At 34.8% G+C, this 23,594-nt stretch overlaps 1 protein-coding gene across 1 annotated transcript in view; it reads left to right on the top strand.

Annotated features, from left to right (window-relative positions):
* The window catches only part of Tenm1 (teneurin transmembrane protein 1), a 577,348-nt gene that overhangs the window by 263,920 nt on the left and 289,834 nt on the right, over nucleotides 1-23,594 (top strand). The window contains 1 exon segment of the mRNA XM_041639938.1: nucleotides 16,022-16,260. Coding sequence (XP_041495872.1) covers nucleotides 16,022-16,260 — 239 coding nt within the window.

The following is a 23,594-nucleotide window of genomic DNA, read 5'->3' as shown; positions in this document are numbered from 1 at the left end:
ATCCTCCTACACCATCTATCTATCTATCTGTCTGTCTGTCTGTCTGTCTGTCTGTCTGTCTGTCTGTCCGTCCGTCCGTCCGTCTGTCTATCCATCAATTTATCTGTCTGTGTGTCTGCCCATCCATCTGTCTGTCTCTCTATCATGGTCCACCCATCCATCACCTACTTATAGACAAGATTTCCTTTCTTTTTCACCTGTACTTCATTCTCCCCATATTTACTCTTTGATCTTTCTCTTTTGCCTTACATAAGCCCTATACCACTTTTAGGAATTGTAAGCTCTTCTGATATTTTCTTTGCTAAAATGATTAAAAAGATTCACAAGCCTGAAAAAAATGACATATTTGATAAAATGCATTCAGTATAGAAGGTCCAGAAACATAGAGGGCATTGGGAACAATAGCAGTGGTAAAGCTGACAAGTTCACAAAAGACAGACCATGAAGGGTCATATAAAAGTAGCAAACCTTCAATTTAAAAATACAAAGAACACAGATGACCATGAAGAAAATTGATGACAAATTCAATCACCAGAAGAAAATTACTATAAAGATTTCCATGCTGACATCTGAATCAGATATCTTTGGAGGGAAAATATGAGGCTATGTGTGGTTTGGTTGACAAATGAGGTAGGATCATATATGTAGATTTGTATATATACTACAAGTCCCATGTCCCATATGTTACTATATTTACATACATATTCTGTATGTGTGTGTGAAATATATATATGTATATATATATATACACAATATTCTCTCTATATTTTTCCAACATATAAATTACTGTTATCTTAGTGTTTTATGGCAACTAAGAATAAAAATTATTTAAAGCTAAGTGAACATTAAAGAATATTTTTAAGATACTATTATTTCACAATGAAGCAAATAAAATGTGTAAAAACAATCCTAATGAAAGATAAAACTCCGCATCATTCTCTTTGTTTGGCTGCATAACTACTGCATCTCTGCACATATTCTTTCATTTCAAATTTTATTCTACATGAGATTTCCTTCTTTTTTTTTCTCCATTATATGTGACACTTTAATTGGTTCAGCATAACCTTATATATTGGATTTGCTAGCTTTTAATTATTTTTCTGTGTGTTTTAGAGAAACAATGTAAGATTGCCTCTGAGGTTGTATTATCTGATTCTGGTTCAACTTACTATAGATACCAGCCATTATGAATACAGGGTTTTGATGGGAAAATGTAGATATGGCTACCGTTAGCAGATGAGAGATGATCAGCATTCTTGCTGATCTTTATACTTTCTGTGATTCTATAATATTCCATAAGATAAATTATTAGATCCATTCCAGTTATTGATTATGTTCTTTTACAGCCAGTGAATAAGCATGGGCATTGATGATCAAAGATAGTAAATTTCTAGGAACCAAATCTTAAATATTAAATATATTAAATGTAACTTTTCTTGCACTGAATATTTCATTAACCAGAACTCAGGTACATGACAACATTTAAGTGACCCAACACATGGTATATAGAGTGTATCTGAGTGCAGAGGAAAAGTGGAAGGATGTTGCTTAAAGGGCATACAGTCTCTGCCACAGGGTACCACTTTGATTTTGAAGTTGATATTTCATAGGATGCTAAGATCCATTGGGAGCTTTTATCTAGAAATATGTTATGATGGATAGGGTAGTGGACTAATGTAAGTATCCTTTTGTAGTGTTATAAAAATAATCTTCACCTTTAAAATACACATATGAATAAGACTTTCAAAAATAAAAGATGATATGCAGGGCTATTTTGTTTGTAGTGGCAGAGGATAATCAATATCCCTTAAAATTTGCATTAGAATAATGATCTAGATTCTCAACCTGAAATGTTTAATGAGAAAATTTTAGGCTCTGCATTTCTTGTATTTTTTTGTAATTAATTGGAAACATTGTTTCTTTACAATAAGATGCCTTTGCTAATGTAGATTGAAATTCAATAAAAATAAATGAAACAGAAAAGTATATTGTGTCAAGCAGCTCATAAAATAAATGAGAAAATACATGTTTGCAGAAAATGAAAATGAATAAAAAGGTGATAAATGTATATAATACTGCTTACCAACCCTTCCTTTAACAACACAATAAATATATAAACAAACAAGTAAATAAATAAAAGCCCAAGCAACAAGGGAAGACAAGTCTGTAAACTTGGCAGGTTGTTCTAATTATGGAAGTTAGAAGCTAATTTCCTTACCTTTTGTGAATAGGAATGCAAAAGCTTACTTATAAAATAGAATTTTTTTTTTCAATTTTCAGAGACCGTGGCATCTGATTTAATGGGAAAGCTATACTCACAGACTTTTCATGGCTACATATTCTGTTCTTATTTCAAGAATTCCCTGAAAGGGAATGAGCTACTGAAAACCATTGAATAGTCTTTAATTATTTCCCCATGAGAAAAATGTATAAATTATAAACTTGCTTACAAATAACTTTGTAATTTTTATCAAATTTGAAGATTATATTCTCTAAATCATGTCTCAAGACCCAAATTACTATTAAATATAAAGTTAATTAAAATATACTAAGCTTACTTATCTAAAACTGTTTTATGTATTGACCTGAGCCTTCTAATCCAACATTTGTATTAATAGAAAATATTAATTTCATATTTACCTTTCATCTCTTATAGCTTTTAATATATTTTGTTTTATATGTATTGAATGACTGTTCTGCCTACATGCATGTATGTTCACCACATGCTTGCCTGTGCCCACAGAGTTCTGAAGATGGCGTTGGGTCCCCTGAAACTTGAGTTAATGAGTTATGATTTACCATGTAGGTACTGGGAAAGAAAGCCCAGTTTTCTGCATGAACAAGTACCCTTAACTACTATACAATTTTTCCATCCCTTTAACATCAAGTTTTAAATTAAAATTAGATATACAATTAGATATAGAAATATATGTATAACTTAAAGAAAGAATGAGATGCTTACTTGGGAAATATCATTATTATCAAGTTAGTACACACTTATTTAATGTATTTAAGGATCTATTAATGCAACTTGATCAAATGTAATAGAATTCACACTGTTTTTGTTCTCTGTTCCAATCTATACCAGCACCACAATCCTGTTTTACCTCTAAGTATCCTGTATCAGAAATGTTTGATTTATGTGGAGGAGTATGATACATTGTTACTTCACAATTCCCTAATATCTCCCACAAGCTAAACAATAGCTTTACTTTTCTAATAGTTTTCAATATGCAACACCTTCTTACTATAATTTGCTCCTTCCTTTAATTTTGATTTGACAGAAATATTTCTATTAAAACATTCAGCTGACCACTTTACATTATAAACATTTGTCTTTGAACCAAGAAATAACAGATGACCGCATGAATTAAGATTGCATTGCCTGACAATGCTTGAGAGATGCACTAATCTATGGGTATAATAATAAGGCATTAGGAGACAGTTTTAAATTATGACCATTTAGCAGAGTAATAGTGGTAGTACATTGTCTCCTAGGGCCTATTACAAATCTAACCACTGTTTTCTGGCACTGATAAACCACATTCTTTTTAAAGTAGATTGCAGTTAACCCAGACACCCACAACTGGTCAAGGTGCAAGGAACAATAATCTAGAATGCTCAGCCCTAAGTGAGACATTTCTAGCACACTCTGTCCTCCCAAAGCTCAAATGTTATTGCAGGAGAGGAAGTGGAATGATTGTTAGAACAAGAGGTGTTGGGTAACTTCAAGGACACAATGTTTTCTGCGCATAGCAGGGAAGCTGCACATATGAAATGACGGTAATTTAATGGCATTCACAAGACCTGTACAAACTCACTGATGGACAAAATGTAGAGGGGAGGTTGGCACAAAATGCCACTCTTAGTTAAGGAGATATTGACAACTGATAGCTTCTTGGGAGAGGAGAGGCAGTTAATATGATCACTGTCTTGCTCAGCCATCGTGATAGAAGATTCCTCCTTGAGTAGATGAGAATAATTCATAGACCCATAACTGGACAATGTACAGAGAGTGAGAGCCCTTGGTACACTCAGTCCTAAATGGGATGTAGCCATCAAATCCTCCCCCACCCCCAGATCTCAGGAAATTTATCAAAAAGAGGCAGAAGAAGTGCAAGAGCCAGTGGGGATGAAAGACACCAAGAAAATAAGGCCTTCTAGACATAACAGGACTAACCCATATATGAACTCACAGTTACTGTGGCAGTGTGTTAACCTCCCCAGACCAAAACCAGATGGGTTCCCAGTGATGTCAGGGGAAGTGAACATCCCCAAACCAGAAACTATCTCCAATTGACAGCTGCTCAGAAAGGAAAATCAGTTTTCTCCAATGCAGTCTCAGTGGATATACAAACCACACTTAAGGCATGCCCTATGCCAAAGATTAAATGGGCAACATAAAACAAACTCAGTGGTATATTTGGAAGATTTTTGTCGCATAGTGCTTTGGACATTTTTTAAGCTTACATGTCTTTTACTTACATGTTGTATTTTCCAATTTTGTGTTTTTATGATGTGTGTGTGTTTCTTGTGCTTTTGTCTCTCGTTTTTCTGTTTCTTTTATCCTATTCTTGGTTTTTTTTTGCTTGTTTATTTGTTCAGTTACCTCTGTTTTCTAATAAGAGAAATAAAGAAAGGGTAAGAATTTGGGTGGGTGAGGAAGTGGGGTTGAATCTGAGAGGAACTGAGGGAGGAGAAACTATGATCAGAATGTATCATATGAAAAAAAATCTATTTTCAATAAAAATACTAATAAGAGAATATAACTACTGGTATTTTGACCTTGCTTCAGAAGAAAGCCACACAACCCAAAGCATGAGACCAGTAGATTGGATGAGTAGAGAACAGGGTGGGGTAAGGGAGTAGTGAAGGAAAGGTGAATAAGAGCAGAATAAACAATTCTCAAAGAGCAGCAGTATGAGTTAAACAGTGACTGAGTTTCATTATTCATGCATGAAATTTAAAACATTGAACACCCATTTTTGATATGTTTTCAGAAGCTAGAAATAGAACCCAATGTAAAACAAAGACATACCTACTGGCACGTAGGTTATGTTCTAGTATTCAACCAAATTGAAGTTAATTTGAAAGTCAATCACTTACCAGGTGTGTGATCTTGGGAAATTTACACAGTTAATATCTGATCTTTAATTACCTCATCTACAAAATGTAGTTTTCTTATATATTACTGGGATATCATGAGAATGTAGTGAGAAAAACATTCAAGTAAAATACCAGAATATTTTATCATTTATTAAAATTTTTGCCAAATGCCTTTGTCTTACTATCATTATTAACAGTGACTATTTAAAAATTATTAGCATATTTTTATTTAGAGTAATCCTTCAATTACAAAAGTCTTCCACAAGAGTTCAAATATGAATGAACTTTTTATTACATTTACTAATTTATTTAATTTCTGTGCATTGTGTGTGCATGTGTTTGTGTGTTCACATGCATGTACCTGCCACAGCACACATGTGAAGGACAGAGGACATCGTGCAATAGGTGGTTCTCTACTTTACCTATTGAGGCATTTCAGCAGATTGTGAATTCATTTTGCTTTATCTGCTAGGTTTATATTACTTGAAAAGAATTCAGACATTTAATTATCATTTTAGTCTGATAAACCCAAACACAGTGCTTACATTAATCTTAGAATCCTTCAGCGTCATTCTACACAGTAAATCAAGAGAATTATTTTAATTTTTTATATTTTAAGTTAAAATATAATTACATCATTGCCCCCACCCTTTTCTTCCTCCAGTCTTCTCCTTGTGCCCACATTCTCTCTTGAATTAACAGTCTCTTTTTAATTATTACTGTTATTGCTTCATTTGTGTGTCTGTGTATATGTGTGTGTGTGCCTCACTATATAAATACAACCTGCTCCGTCCATTTGTGCTGCTTGTATATGTATGAATTTAGGGCTGACCAGTTGGTATTAAATAACCAATTAATGGACGAATCCATGGGGAAGGTTATTTCTTTTTTTTTTGTTCTCATCCTTCCTTGCTTGTCTGTAGTTCTTTGTTCAGAGATTGGATCCTGTGAGATATCCCACTCTACTCTAGCTTGTCTATTGTTGCTGTCCTTGTTCAAGTCTTGTTTAAACAGCAATAATTTTGAAGTATTATGGTTGAAGATTCCTTGTAATTTCTGGGAAGAAAAATAAAACATTGTAAAAGAAGAAAAAATATATAAACCAATGTGTGTATATTTTCTTGTTTACCTCTGAAATAAGAGACCTAAAAATTGAGATATGTTTCCTGTGTTCAGCTATTTATGTAATCTAGAGAAATATTAAAAGGCATGACAGATATTTCTTGTTACAGATCAACTCATTTGAAAAAAAATACAGTACTAATGGAGATCATTGAATAGTCCCACTTGAAGATAAATTACTGAGATAAGGTTTAAGCTTTAAAAAATTATGACTTCTATAGGCATGCAGAAACATTGATAAGAACTGTTAAAATTATGAATGATACAGTATAGCTGTTTTATCAATATTTGTAGGTGAGGCTTACAGGACATGTTGGTAGAGGTTGTCTGAATATTTGGAAGTAAGAATAAGAAACAAAAATTAAAACCTCCTTTATTAGCTATTAGTAGAGGGATAAAATTATTTACCCTGCTTAATTTTCAAATTCATAATACTGATAAGCTCAAGAAAATTTATATAAGTTTTATTATTACATTTTAATGGTATTATTCTATATTGGAGTCTTTGCAAAGGGTAACTAATGGAAAACAGAGTATTCATACTGACATACTTTCCCACAGACTTTTTGAGATAGTCTCATCAAAGAAGAAAATGGGCTGATTCAAAATGATGTTTTCTCTTATTTTTATATGTAGATTTGAATATCTATGAATACCCGTATCTTCAAATAAAAGCAACAGAAACCCAAAATACATATGGAAAATATGCAATATAACCTCAAAGAAATGCAAGTAAAAACATACTAGTAAGACTATTATCACAACTGAAGTCCAAGGGCTGGAAAAATAGCTCAGTAATTAAGAGCACTTGCGTTCTTCCAGACTACTGGGTTCAGTTCATAGCACCCATATCGGGAAGCTGACAACCACCTGTAACTCCAGTTCTAGGAGGTGGAAAGCACTCTTTTGACCTTTTCAAGCACCAGACATATTCATGGTACATGTACACACACATAGCAGAACATACACATGCATAAAATAAAATAAATAAATATAAAACATAAAAATAAACCGAAGAAATACTAAACATTGAAGAGGAGAAAATGTGAAGAAACCTTTGTGCCCTGCTGGAGAGACTTAATCATACAAGCTTCTATGAGAAAATGACACAGACGTTTCTTAGAAAAATAAAAATGTAACTACCATATGATCCCATAATGCTTCTTTGGAGTATGCATCCAAGTCAATTAAAATAAGACCTTATAGAGATATTTCTTTTCATATATTCACAGAAGCATTCATCCCAATAACCAAGTAATTAGACATACCCTACGTATTGATAAGGGAGTGAACCAATAAATCAAATGTGAGTTTTACACACAATGGATTATTATTTGGTCTTAAAAAGAGAGAAAATGCTGTAACATACTGCAACATGGATGAATCTTGATGACATCATGTTAAGTGAAATGAGCCACACATGAAAATTAAAATAATATGTTCCCTCATATGGAAAGGAGTCAAAATTATAGAAACAAACAGTGGAATGGTGAGTGGTTGGGGGAAAGGCAGTGTTGTTTAATGAGCACATAGTGATTCAAATTTTCTAGAAAAGTAACTCTAGAAACTTCTCACAAAGTACTTAACACTACTGCACTACATAGTTTAAAATACATTATTTAGATTTTTATCACCAAACTACATTTGATAACTTTAAAAATAAGTAATTAAATTTCATTACCCCCATACAAATGTAATTTTGCCCTACCCATAATCTTTTCTTTAAAGAAATTCAACCTCGGTTCCAGTAGAAGCAAGTTGAACCACTCTCTCTCGGGAAAAAAAATGACCCAAATGCTTATAGCTACAGTAATACAGGCTGAGATGTGTCTCATAAGAATGTTTACAAGATGTAAAAGAGAAAAACTATTGGTTATTTATGTATCTGTTGTGAAAAAGCTGTAGATTTCTGTCTGTTTCCTGTAGAATTTTAAGTGCCATATTAAATCATATTATTTAATACTAACAGATACATTCAGAATTATGTAGTATAGGGGCTTAAAAGAGAGAACACATTTCCCCCTTTTATAGATGATTTTAAAATCCTTACAGGAGCATTTATTATACTCCCATTTACCACCACTGGGTCTCATCAGTCTTGAAGATTTTTTTTATAATATCCTTATGTGCCCATTTCCTTTGGTAATATCTTACTTTCCCTTTTTTAAAAATTGAACTTGAATATTAAAACAGATGCAAAAAGAGCCACTACCTACACATAAACTCTTGAACTGCATTTTCATCATTTGCTCTGTAGAAAAAAAAAACCAATAGTATGAAATTGATAACAACATTTTAGTATATCCTCGGGTCTTGAGGGAAAAAGCAATGTGCTTAGACAGATGATCTGATTTTATGAGCACATAGCTGAAGTCTAGCATTATGCATTTGTCTTTATGCTCCTACTTTTTTCAAAGACTATGAAAACACATTAGGCTCTGGTTTCACTTTCCACAATGACCTGCAAAGCTTATGACAATACATAGCATTTATATCGCTGTTTCTCAGGATGCACATCAAAGTATAGATCGCGTTCAACATAGACTCTTAGTGTGGGCTTGTTAATAAGAAAACAAGAACCTTAGTATATGAACTTATTTTATTATCTATTATCACTGAAGACTATGATTTGGATTCCACTCAAACATGAATTAGTTTAAATGCTGCTCTGCTGTGACTGTTGAATTTATTCATTAATCTGTAATATTTTACTTATGAAACTGCATTTGGAAATCCTTTGGTGTACATCAGATAAAATTACAGTGCTCAGGGATATTGATTATTGCTTGTAATTGCCATCATAATAGCCAACAATTCTCTGTCTTTCTTCTACCTCTTAATGATATACCAAACCAAATCAATACCCAGCATACAGGGCCACTCACATTGTCTTGAAAATCCAATTGTTCTTCTTCATAAATATGCAAAAGATTGAAGAATTTTTATCTTCAAACATTAGGTAAAAGAGTCCAGTCTCCTAGGTTTCCCCTTTATCCCATAGAAACATATCACGGTGAGACTGTATAGGATTAATACTATGTCTGTGACATTTTGTCACCTCATCAATAATCATAGGGCAAGGGTGGGAGGCTAAGAAGGCTACACCACTCTGTTGCCTGTGAACTGCTCCATTTCTTGCTCATTAGTAAATTCAATGGCCAATGAGGAAAACTCTGGCTAGGAGAACTCGCCAGGCAATAAAGAAGAGATCTTCCCTTTTAAAACACAGGTTATTTAAAAACCTAAAAGAGAAAGCACAGTTACATGAAATGAACACAATGCTATGGGTCACTTATACAATGAAATATATTTTCTCCCACTGTTATTATATACCATGCCTCCATTCTTCCATTTTGGGATAATTTAGGTATCTTTTAGAAAAATAACAATCACTTCATCTACTAAAGAGTTGTTTGTCCTGTGATGCTTATCCATTCATTCAAAACAGTTTAACAGACTTTAAAAGCTGCTATAAGAGCATATGGCTTACTAAAGAAGGCATTGTTGACACCCCATGGGAGGCCTTATTATTTCTGAGGAGTGTATAGGGGTAGATTGGAGGGAGGGGAGAGGAGGGAAGAGAGGGGAGAGTACAAACTGTGGTTGGTCTTTAAAATGAATCATTTTTTTAATATTCATATTAATTTAAAAAATTCAAAAAAAGAAGGCTCAAAAGATGGTGCTGTGGATACAAGTAATTGTCATGCAAGTATAAATACCAGAGTTCAGATCCTCCGTGTCTTACTTAAGGTTTCCGTTGCTATACTAAATTACTATAACCAAGAAGCAACTTGAAGAGAAAAAGGTTTGTTTCATCTTATACTTGCACCTCATAGTTCATCGTTGAGGGAATTTAGGGCTAGAACTGAAACAGAAGTAGACAGGAATGCTGCTTACTGGCTGCTCACCATAGCTTTCTCACTCTGCTTTCTTTTACCTTCCAGGATCACCGACCAAGGGGTGTCACATTCCAAAATGGCTTGGGCACTCCCATATCAGTCACTGATTTAGAAATTGCTGTACAATCTTGCCTACAGGACAGTATTATGTAGGCATTTTTTTCAATTGTGCTTCCCTCTTCTCAGAAAACTCTACCTTGTATCATGTTGACATAAAAAGGCACCAGCACAATTGACCCCTTGTCAAAGTGACACACAAATGTATCACTTATTAATTCATAGCCTTTCTTTTCTTATCCATTTCTAAGATCTCATATTAATATCAATATGACAATATAAATATTCCAAAGCCCCACAGTCTTTAAAAATTCAAATACTAAAAATACAGTCTCTTTAAAATATCCAAAGTTACCAGGTGGTGGTGGCACATAGCATTAATGCCAGCACTTAGGAGGCAGAAGTAGGCATATCTCTTGAGTCCAAGACCAGTCTAAGCTACAGAGCAAGTACCAGGACAGGCTCCAAAGCTACATAGAAAAACCCTGACTTTAAAAACCAAAAGAAAATTATATATATATATATATATATATATATATATATATATATCCAAATTCTCTTAAAATTCCAGTCTCTCTAAAATTCCCAAGTTTCTCTACAAGTTCAGTCTCTCAACTGATCTCTTGTGAAATCAACAAGTTACATAGTTTCTTGCTCAAAGAAGTTAATCAGGCCACAGTTACAATTAAATCAAAACAAAACCAAAGTCCAAAAGTTCAAAGCTCAGTGTCAGCTATCTGCAACTCCTGATTTTCTGGGCACCAAAGGAATTCATTTCTATACTCTGTGGTTGGTAGCGCACACAGCTTATCTAAAGTTCAAGCTAGATCCATTCCACGGCTGCTGCTGTTCTTGGTAGTCCAACATGGTATTGGCATCTCTAATATGCTGGAATCTTCACGAAAACTGAGACTTTACCTTCACCAATGGCTGCAACTGGAGGTTTCTGTCTCATCTGCCAGTTCCTGAATAACCACTCCAAGGCTTAATATTAATTAACAAACCATTTGACACATCAGCTCAGGCCTACTATTAACTATCTCTTACAACTTAAATTAACCCTTTTTGGTTTTTAGAGACAGGGTTTCTCTATAGCTTTGGAGTGTGTCCTGAAACTCGCTCTGTAGACCAGTTGTGCCTCAAAATCACAAAGGTCCACCTGTCTCTGCCTCCCAAGTGCTGGGATTAAAAGTATGCATCACCACCACCCAGGAAATTATCCCATTTCTATTATTCTGTATTTTTACCATGAGGCTCATGGATTACTACCTCACATTTTGTTTCCCTGGCAGCTTCTGGCATCTCCCAGACTCTGCCTTCTTCTTCCCTGTATCTTTTTTTTATATGCTTTCAATTCTTTTTTTTCCATTTTTTTATTGAGAAAAGGCAAAAAAAACAAGTTTCCACCTCCTCCCAGCCTCCCATTTCCCTCCCCCTCCCACCCTTCTCCCCCTCCTCCCACCCTTCTCCCCCTCCCCCCACTCCTCTCCCCCTCCCTCTCCAGTCCAAAGAGCAGTCAGGGTTCCCTGCCCTGTGGAAAGTCCTAGGTCCTCCCCTCTCCGTCCATTCCTAGGAAGGTGAACATCCAAACTGGCTAGTCTCCCACAAAGCCAGCACATTACATAGGTTCAAAACCCCGTGCCATTGTCCTTGGCTTCTCATCAGCCCTCATTGTTCGCCATGCTCAGAGAGTCCAGTTTTATCCCATGCTTTTTCAGTCACAGTCCAGCTGGCCTTGGTGAGCTCCCAATAGATCAGCTCCACTGTCTCAGTGGGTGGGTGCACCCCTCGTGGTCCTGACTTCCTTGCTCATCTTCTCCCTCCTTCTGCTCCTCATTGGGACCTTGGGAGCTCAGTTCAGTGCTCCAGTGTGGGTCTCTGCCCTGTATCTTTGCTTGGATATTCTGCCTGGATCTATTCTGACTAGCTATTGGCCAAATCAGCTTCTTTATTAACCAATAGTAATAAAACCTATTCACAGAATGTAGAGCAATATCCAACATTAAATGGTTTCTCATAGTACCAAACCTCAGCTGCTCTCCAGAAACCTCTCATTCCTCTAAAACTAGTAAGACCTGGGAAATTTACAAAATACCAAGTTTAGTTCCCGGCACAGAGTATAGCCACCTCTACATCACAGCTTCTGTTTGTTCACCATGGGGAAACACTTCCCAGAGAAATGAGCTGGTCTCTGCTTAATCACAGTAGATTCTTGTGCCTCAGCTGAGAAGCATCTATTATCCCGACAAAACAAAGATTTCACTGTAGTGGTACTAGTCTCTTGCTAATCACAGCTCCAGAAGACCAGAATCAAAGAGTATTAATTGAAAACGCACATGAAAGGTCCAAACAGAGTTTTTTTCCCTCTGAAACCTCACAAGGCAGACCTCTATTATCTGTGTTGCTCAATGTTCTTACCTTCCAGGACCCCACAGAAGAGCCCACTGAGCTGTAAGCATCCAATGTCTTTTCCACCCTAAAGTTCAAATGCTACCACAATCCTCCTCAAAACACACGTCCAGAATCTATCACAACAATATCCCACAACCTGGTCTAATTTCTTTCTTATTCAGGGTTTCTGTTTTTGTGGTAAGATATCATGATCAAATGCAACTTTCACCATACACTTTTATCACTGCGGAAGCTCAAGTTAGGGGCCTAAGTGAAAAACTTAAGGAGAAACCATGGAGGAAAAGACTTTACTACTTGATACACTTGGCATGCTCATTGTGCTTTTTTATACCATCTAGGACACCCTGCCCACAGATGGTACATCTGATAGTGGACTAGGCACTTCCACATCAATCATTAATCAAGAAACTATCCCCATAGACTTGTTTACAAGCAGTGTGGTAGAGGCAATTCCTCAACCAGATGACGTCAGCTTGTGCCAAGTTAACAAAAGAACAAGTCAGCACAAAGACATGCAATAGAATACACATACATTTTGCAATGTGGTTTGAACAGATAGTATTTGTTAATTTTGAGTCAGTTAGCATAAGTTATTAGAACATGATGCTTATCTAGTGAAGATTAGGGTAACAGATAATATCATATCATGGAAATATATTAAATAAATAATGTCTGATACTAGCTTTGTCTATAATACTAACTACCTATTACTTAAGTAAACCACTATCATTCTTTAGGTTGAAGCTACTCTCATTGAAAATGAGGGCATTGGGCTGCTAGAATTATAAGAAAGTTTCTTCAAACTTTGTGATTCTGTAGGTGTCATTCTCATTATTTTCATTAAGTCAAAAAGGGAACAGTATAAAAAGCTTAGAAAAATGTCTCCATGCCAAGTTCAGCACAAAATGTGCTTCTTCTGAACTTTTTTAGTAGCTACATAAGCCTAGTATGTGTATGGTCTGATAGAAATGGCTCTGGAGCCAATATACTGGAGTTTGGAAATTTTGCATCACCAATTATTAGTAATGGGACCAAGGACCAGTTTTTGCATCTCTTTGTTTCCTGTTCTCATCTATAAAAAGAGACATATAGATATTATAATAAGCCTGTTATAAGTACAAAGTAATGTAATACTTTATGAAGTAGAACCATGAATGGTACAACTCAACACTCAAATGTTGTCTCTTGTTAGTAATAGAAAAATTATCAGTTATCAAATTTTACCAAAATTCTCTGTATCTTCATTTTGTCATCTAGAAAGTAGGATAATAGTACCAACCTCAAACGCACATGAAGATCACAATAATACATTTATTGAAACTAACTTGGTATCTGACCCTCTAGATAGAAAGATTAGTAAATTCACCAGATACAAATCTTCTAATCCTAGTAATAAAACTGATATTAGATCAAGAACATTTTTCATTAATAAAATATCCCTACATTCTAAACTTCACACAAATTACCATTTTATTCATGAATGTTATGCTTTTTTCTCCTTTTAAAAAGTATATCCTATTGCTCCTCTTGAGGCCTGATTTCTTTTCCTTAGTACTATGTGTGAATGCTTTTCCTAATGTTTACAGCTCAACTTGCAATGATTATGTATCATGAGTTTTTAAAATCACTTAATGAAATATCAAGTATTAGGGATATGTATAAGTTATTTTAGCTATTATAGATATCATTGTAATAAGTGACTTCTTAAAGTGTCATAGGCATCATTTCTTGAAGACAACTCCTAAAAGCATAATTGTTATGTAAATAATATGTATATTTACAACATTTTAGTATATAATGTTCAATTGCCCTCTAGAAAGGTGCAGGGATCTCAATTTCATTCAGTAACGTAGCCCTTTAGAAAACAGTTAACCTCCATGATACTCAAGCAAAATTCTCTATTGTCAGTGTTTTTCATCACCTGGCACATTAGAGTTGTTGGGACTTTTTTTCTTTAAATGTATATGCCTCTTTTCTTTTAAATGTGGAAGCTAGAAATAAATCTTTTATATTTGGGCACATATTGCAAGGTGATGTTGACTTTTCACTTACTGAGAGGTTTTATACTGTGCATTAAAATGTAACACTAGAATGTGCTTTGTTTAGCAGTGCATTTTACTGCCATAGAGGGCACAGTATAGTGGTTAAGATTCAGGACATTAAAGCCTGGATGACCTGTATGCTGATTCTAGCTCTGTCACATGCTTACAGGGTGAATTTGCACAACATTTTACACCTATTTTTGCCTTCCCATTCTTAAAAGCCCAGTGAGGAAAATAGCATAGCCTGTTCCATACAAGGAAAGAATGAATGCATTAATGAGTATGTAGTAGAACACATGGCACTTAGCACCTCACAAGGGTAGGAAAGTACAGGGTCAAAATATATATGTTTGTCTCAAGTCCTTACTTATGAGTGTATCACTATTTATGAAAGGTCCAGTTATAATAGTAATGAGGAATATGTGATCACTCTGTAGGTATATAATATAATAACACCATTGCTCCACATGTATAAAGTTCCACAGCAGGCATAATAAATGTATGGTGAGAAAGTGCACAGTTGAGTTTGTCTCTGCGAATCAAGGTAGAAATTTGCTAAGAAAAAAATGAGGGCATTCCTGGAGTTATGGGACTGTTCTACATTTGGATAGAGGTTTGTTTTGCTCAAGTAATGGCATTTGTCAAATTCCAGCAATGGTATATGTTAACAGTGAATGTTTTCACATACAATTTTTATATTGAAAACAAACTATAAAATATCAACTCTATATAATAATAATGTTGGAATATGAAATATTTGGAGAATTTTTTTATTGTACAACAACTTTCAAAAACTAGCACGAGCTAGTAGCTAGAGAATTGAAGAGGTGAGCTGAACAGATAAAAATGGATATGTTCAAATGTGAACTGTACAAGGTTGTTGGTGAATGAATGGGATAGCTTGCTTCAAGTGAGCCATATGTTTGATATTTTAAATTAAAAGATTAATTAATATCTGCCAAAAGTCTTGTTTTTAAAGTTTGGTAGTGAGGAAAAGGCCAAACACTGGTATCTAGGATGCCCTAATTATCAAAATCTGATGGCAAAACACAGTCAGCTCTTCAGAATAATGATTAAGGAATGAGAAAAGAATAATGAATATCAACTATGGAACTGGACCATTTACTAGTAATCAAGAAAGCAAGGAAAGGAGGGATTGAGGAAGGGACAGAGTGGCAGAGATGGGGAGGAAGAGAAGAAGAAATGAAAAAAAAATACCAAAGACAATTCATTTGCCACTGGATTACCTGAAATTTTTGTCTAGCCTTTCCAGGTCTGGTGAGATTTGTCATAGTATGATGCTTTGAAATTTGTAGAGTTTGTGGGGTTTATAGAAATTGGCTCTGGTATTTACAGGGGAACTTCTCTGGTTTTCTCCATTAGGCATTTCCTGTTCAAACACGGATCTGGTTCCTCTGCAATCTTCAGTGCAGCCAGTCAGAACTACCCACTGACATCCAATACTGTCTACTCACCACCTCCCAGGCCGCTGCCTCGGAGCACCTTTTCCCGACCTGCCTTCACTTTTAACAAACCGTATAGATGCTGCAATTGGAAGTGCACAGCCTTGAGCGCTACCGCAATCACAGTGACTTTGGCCTTGTTACTAGCCTATGTAATTGGTAAGTCCTTTATATGAGTTTTCTTTTTAACCGAAGATTGTTTGGTTTGGAAGAATTCACTCTCAGTGCTGAGATGCACAGATTTGTAGCATAATTAAGTGTTGTAATAACAAATGGATTCCTAGTTCTTTTTTTTTCATTCCCAACCTTAAATACTGCTGTTGGAGTAGAAAGAACACTTTGAGAAGAAATATTTATACTACTAAGACAGTCTTATTGATTGCACTTGCTGTAGTTAGCCATGTTCCTTTCAATTAAAAGGTTGTTATGGTTTTCTCATTAGCAGTCATAAGTACTAATCTACAATAGCTTCTTAAATTATAAGTACACAGTAAGATGGCTACACAGTTTTTCAGGTAGCAATTTCATTAAAGCACTTGGGAGCTTTCAGAAAATTCAGTGCAGTGTCTTCCCAAGAATTCATAAGAACCAAAACAGATAGCCTTATTTTCACAAGAAGCTGAAAAGTATGTGGTTCTTGAGTTTTGGAGCGTAACTGTGTGCATTCTTACCACTTTTAAGGAAAAAAATGTTCTTCTTTGGTCACTCTAATTAGTCACCCACACTTAATAGAAAATTGTATTGATTTTTCTGGATGGCATTTTATTTTGACTGAATGTTAATTTCCTTGCTTGAATGGTTCTGCCAGTTTAAAATGTAAATAATTTAAGAAACACGTGTTTTTTGAAAGCCTTGTCCCAATGATGAATGAAATATCATGATTAAAAAAGAGAACAATCTAGATATGTCACTAACAACTTCTTTTCAGTTTAACCTGAAATTCCACTTCCCAACTGAAGCACGGTTATTTACTAAGATATAAAGAATATGATTCTGAGAAGTGGTTAAAAATGATATTTAGATTTTCATATACTTGTAAAAAACAAAGCAAGTTTGATTGGTTCCAATTTTCTAAAGCATTAACAGATAGTTTTTACATAACCAGTTTCTATAGGAGCCATGAAACAGGAAGAGGTAAGAAAACAACAGATAGTTTTTGCAAGATGTTACTGGAGTGTCAGCAATCAAGGCACATAGCCTCTGCTGATGTCCATGATTCTTGCTTCAAAAATTGCCATCAAACAATTCCTATTCCAGTAAACATGGACAATGGTTTCTTGTATCAAAATTATTTTCTTTATATTAGGTTTCATTGAATACTCAGATTGTATATTTATTTAATTTAAAATGACCTGCAATGAGAAATACTTTTGAGGGAATGAAAGGATCAAGAAGAATCGCAGTTCCAATATGACTTTAATATGAAATCACTCAAAATAAAGGATGAGGACTAGAAAATGGCTTAGCATTGAAACGGCAGTTGCTAGAAAGCTGAAATATCAGAGTTCAATCCCCAGAACCCATTTTAAGGAAGTAGAGAACATTACCCTGCAAGTTGTCCGAGGACCTCCACACACACTCCATGACATAGGTTCCCAACCCATGCACACAAACTTTGTAAATAAGTGTTTAAAAATAAAATATTCAAAATAATGAGTAATCTGAAATGTTGCAGTACCATCAAGACTCCTCAAAATGTTCTTGCTCAACTTTAGAATGTTGAAATCAATTTAGTGTTAGATGTGTTTGTTTCTGTCCAGTTTACTACACAGAAATAATGTCTTATATACAAGACATAACCTCTAAAGCAAATTAATTCAGGTAATATGAGAGTGTGTGTTAATAAGTTTAAATTATGATTCAATCTGTCTTTTAAAAATTTTATTATGATGTGATGGCCATGTCACAAATTTTATTTTATAGTCTGAGGTGTGTTTGATTATTTTTCATTTTGTTAATGAATGCATGGTTTTTAGTCATTTCAAGGAGTGATATTTTATATAGAATATCAATTTGACAGGATAGTAAGGTAACATACTACAACAGTTATAAACATAGATTTTTAAATCTCTCCTATTTACTAGCACTTTGTCTTGAGTGAATCATTTAATCTGTTTAGATCTCCATTTACTAACCTGATAATATGCTTAAAATGATACCCATAATAGGATTAGGAGTAGAAATAAATAAATTCATAAAAATTAAAGTAATTGAAAAGGGGATAAATGTAGAAAGTAGTTTATAATAGTTAAAAATATTAGAATTTTAACTTCCATTTGTTATCATCATTCATGGGTTCTAATAATTAAGCTTATTGCTCACGGTTCTTTTACTTTTTAATGATGAAATGAATTCCCTAAAACATGCTTTTAGCATTAGACCTCGCTTCCTTTTTTCATACCAGTAAACATTGTAGTTTAGTAAATAAATCTACCTGGGTGTTTTAAAATTTAACTAGACATATCAAGTGATCTTCTGTGATGGTAAGTGGAACTAAGTAGTTTGATTGGTTAAGAGGTGTCTTTTGAAAATATTTACTGTGAGATTTTCCAATTGCAAAACATTTCATTCAAAATGCTAATAGCATTGCATGGGTTTAAAAGGAAATGCTTATTGCAAACACTGTGACTTTCTTCTTTGCTCCATCATGACCTGGGTATTATATGGCTTTAGATAAATTTGTAAAACCCTCTTCCGGAAGCTGGGTGTTATACAGCTCAATGGTAGAGTGCTTGCCTAGCATGTTTGAGACCTTTGGTTCAAAACCAAGTACTGAAAAAAAAACACTGTCTTCTTAGATTTATCCTATTACTGCCCTATTGCTGACCATCTCAGAAAAGTAACATAAGAATTCATAAATACACATTCAGGTGAAAGATGCCACATAAGAACTATATTATATAAGATTATTTTTAAATGGCTTTCTGTGGCTGAAATAAAACCGTATTATACTTCAAAATATGAAACCATTTCACCCTCCACTCTTTCTGAGTCTGTAAGAGTCATCTTTTTTCAATCCCCTTTGCATTTGCTGTATAACCCAAGAAAATCTTTCACTGAAACTGTTTACTGCTTCTGTTTCCTGTGCAAATTCCCTTCTGCTATTTCATTTTCCTCTATTATCCATTATACGTAACTTTTACATACTAATGACTATATGCTGGCTTGCCCTCAATCCACCAGGGAAAATCACATCAATATCAGTGGGACATCAATAGGTGTTCTGCGCATAATGCCTCTGTAAGTGGTCATTGGAAAGCAGTAGAAATCGAGTATGTGAAAAGCCAGAGGTAAGGTGTTCAGCCAAGCAGCTCTTGCTTCACATCTACCCACTATACCTTTGAGATCAGCAAGAAAATAAGTCCTTTGAATAAGTTTTGAAGTCATAAAATTTGGTAAAGAGAGGAATGGAGAGATACTGATTATATGAAGATATCATGGAACGGCTATTGTCAGGACTTCCTCATAAATCTGAAATATTTTCCATCTGAATCAAAAAATGCTTCCTTATGCTTCATCCTCTCTGATATGCTGGCATCAGTGATGTATCAGTGCCAGTCAGAAACACATTTGCTTGAATTTACAAATAAGCCATATGAAGTAGTAGTCAGGAAGACAGATGACCATATGCAAGGCATCAAGAGAAGGCGAGGTTAAGGCACTCCATCAATGGTTTGAAGGGCACGAACACAGTTTCTCTGCAATCTTTGATGTTTTGATCAAATTTCTACAAAGTCAGCAATTCCTATAAGCAGCAATAGAAACTCAGAGGCAGTAGAAACTCATGAATACATTGTATCTGGGGTCAAATGGGCTGTTGCATTGAACAAATCAAGGAGAATTTTCTAGCTCTCAGACTCAATAGCATCCGATAATGACATGGATGATCCTTTTGATTTTGCCATGAAATTAATAATGATTTGTGCCACCTTCAGCAGAGGCCGCAAGTGACAAACAGTAGAGATTAAAAGATTAAATTCTGTAAATCTCACCATGGTACACTATATGTTCCACATATGAAAAGTAAATCAGACAGATATTAACAATAGAGCATTTGGAAAAGGTAAAATATGCAGTTCTTTTCTCTGAACTATGGTTTATGAATAAAACTATTCAAGAGAGCACATTCTTCACTACATCAAAATTTGAGTAACACTTATTTTAGTGCTTTCATCTGGTCCTTTATAGTTGTCCAAATTGCCCTAATTTCTATTGCTATTATTATGGTGGAGTAGAAAGAGCTGAAAATGATAGAGCCAAATATTTCTCAAGAACTATATGACTTTAAAGTAAATTATTTCCTTTTATTTCTGGAAGATGCCATATTGCTCCTATTTATTACAATTTCTTCCCATCCAAATTATGTGTAATATATATAGAGAGATGCTATGTGGATATTTTTAGACCCACATTACATAAGTTGCTAAGCTATCCTTCTCTGAGGTGACTAAGAGTAAACTAAATTAGAGCAATGGCTTTTAAACAGATGACATACTAAAACATTTTATACTTCAGAAATGGGACAACAGCTTCATATAGAGCAGCCAGAAAGGGGAAAGACCAATTTCACCAAGCAAATGTCAGATTTGTTACAGTTACCATTAAGAGGTAACATTGTAGAATCTGAGAAATTATGTTTGGTCTTGAGCTCTATTCCTTTTAAAGAGGGGTGAATACAAATGTGGATCAGTGAAGATAAATATACAATGCCTGTAAATCAGGGAACAATAAAGGTTACCAGAGTCCTATAGAAAATAAGGATGATGAATGGGGGCAGATCATGACAGGCATTTTAAGTAACAGTATGGAGATAAAGTTTATTCCAAAAACAAATGGAGGTTTACATGTTTTTAATTAAGTCAAGGCAATTATTTGATGAGATTTACACTGATAAAGCAAGCTTAAAGAAACTATTGGAGTTGGGGTTAGCAGGCAAAATTATAGCAATTTTAAAGTTGAGGTCATGAAGACAAATTAGGAGACTACAATATCAATGCTTATGAGTGATGTGAGAGCATTAACTTCTGGGCATAAAGGATGGAAAATTAAGAAGTACTGAGGAGATAAAACATATTTGACTTCATCACTTATTTAATGTGACAGAAGAGAATCATCGCTATTCTCTGGATTAGATTAGCTCATGATGCTTCTACACCCCAAGGTAAAATATGAAAGGATGAGATAAAAAATAAATAAAAATGATCATAGAAGACTATTATGAAAAATTATGTATCAATAAATTGAATAATCTAAAAGGGAGAAGTTCCTTGATGGATATTTTCTACCAGTACTGAATTACAAATCACAGAAATAGCTGAATAAACCAATGAAGAATAATAAGGCAGTAACATAGCAGTCTCCCATCAGAGTGAAGGCCAGCATAAGGTAACTTTATGGCTAAATTCCACCAAACATTTAAAGAAGAAATAACGATGTCTTCTTACAGCATTTTTTTTTCATCTGTAGCACTCCAAGGTTTATTCCAAAGGACTCTATTTCTATTTATTTATTTAAAATTTCCACCTCCTCCTATCCTCCCATTTCTCTTCCACTCCCCCTACTCCCCCTTCCCCTCGCTCTCCAGTCCTAAGAGAACTCAGGGTGCCCTGCCCTTGGGAAGTCCAAGGCCCTTCCCCCTCCATCCAGGTCTAGGAAGTTATGCATCCAAGCAGACTAGGCTCCCACAAAGCCAGTACATGCAGTAGGATCAAAACCCGGTGTCATTATCATTGGTTTCTCGGTCCGTCCTCATTATCAGCCACATTCAGAGAGTCCAGTTTGATCACATACTCGTTCAGTCCCAGTCCAGCTGGCCTTGGTGAGCTCCCATTAGATCAGTCCCACCGTCTCAGTAAGTGGACACAACCCTCGTGGTCCTGACTTCCTTGCTCATGTTCTCCCTCCTTCTGCTCTACATCTGGGCCTTGGGAGCCCAGTCCAGTGCTCCAATTTTTAAAAAATGAAGAAAAAATACTTAGAACCTTACTCCAACATTATGCCACTACCAAAGTCAAACACTGAAACTAAAAAAGAAAAGAAAGAAAATATTATTCGGGAAAGGCAAATGAAAATCACAACGAGATATCACCTTAATGTTATCAAAGATTGAAGGGTTACTGTTATCAAAGACTGAAGAAAGCAAGTGATTGTAAGGATATAAAAAATAGAACCCTTACACATTGTTAATTGGATACAAGTTAGCAGAACCATTATGGAAATTGGTGTCCAGGTCCTCAAAATCCTGAAAAGTGAGATCCAGCCTCAGTACTCCTGGGTATATAATAGAAGAAATTAAGTTTCTTAAACATTTATTCTCCCAAGTTACAGTAATACTATCCACAATAGCCTACACATTGAATCCACCTAAGTGCCCATGGATGACTGAATGGATAAGTATTACATGTAGGTAAGGAAGTGCTAGTAAGCTATATAAAAGGAATAAATTATATCATTTGCAAAAAAAGGATGATTCTAAAGACTATCTTGTTAAACAATATAAGCCACAGTCAGAAAGATGAATACTCCATGAACTCATTCATGTGGAATGTGGTTACCGAGGACTGCAGTGATTGAAAAGAGGTCTGTAGATGCGTTGGCCAAAGGATACAAAATTTTATGAGTAAGATAGGAGTAATAAATGTGGCAGATCCATTATACAACAATGGACATTATAGTTAAAAACACAGTGTTCTAATGAAAATACTAATGTGCCAAGTTCTCACCACAAATATAACCATGAGAGATAAGGAATGTGACAATTAGCTACACTGAGTCATTCTGAGGAACAAATTTCAACCTTTTTTGTCTAAAAAAAGACAATATAAGGAAGAACTTTTGAGATAACAATAGATGTGAAGATAAAGACATTTAGTATTCATTTAATTATATGATGCTGAAAGTTTGGAAATATCTACTTTAGGAGATACCAAGACTGCAGGAGATGGACAAGAGGGAAAAGAGCATGAAAGGTAGTGCTCCAGGGAACATTGATATTCAAGAGGTCTGATAAGTTGACTAAGAAGAAGCAACCTGGGTGACTGCAAGAAAGCCATTGAATACTATATGTGGGTGGAATTTTGGCTCTCCATTAGTAGGCTGGGGACCACCAGGGATCCTAAGACCTGTCAGGAGTTCATAAACTGAGATTCTTTTCATCATGCCAAAATCAAGTATGAATCCTTCTCATGACAATTCTCTCAGTAGGTACTGTCATTTTTCTAGAAGCTACCTTACATGTAACACTGTAAGAGACCACATGGAGGATTAGATATGAGAACACAACTTTCTTCCTTACACCAACCATTTAAAAAGATTTTCAAAACTATAGAGCAATTATAGTCTTCTCATTAAGTGTATGAATTTTCTAAATGTAATTAACATAAAATATGACCTTTATGTTAAATGTAATAGTTTGTAGCTATTGTTCAATGAGTCAAAAAAACATTTTAAAATTATTAGTTCAGGTTTCTAATACTTTTACATTAGTGAAAGTT

The sequence above is a fragment of the Microtus oregoni genome, unplaced genomic scaffold, assembly GCF_018167655.1.
Source record: "Microtus oregoni isolate MIOR12 unplaced genomic scaffold, Mior012 000061F_ref0000440, whole genome shotgun sequence".
In the NCBI taxonomy this organism is placed as follows: domain Eukaryota; kingdom Metazoa; phylum Chordata; class Mammalia; order Rodentia; family Cricetidae; genus Microtus; species Microtus oregoni.
Note: the sequence above shows the minus strand (reverse complement) of the source record. Positions and strands in the feature narration are given on the sequence as shown.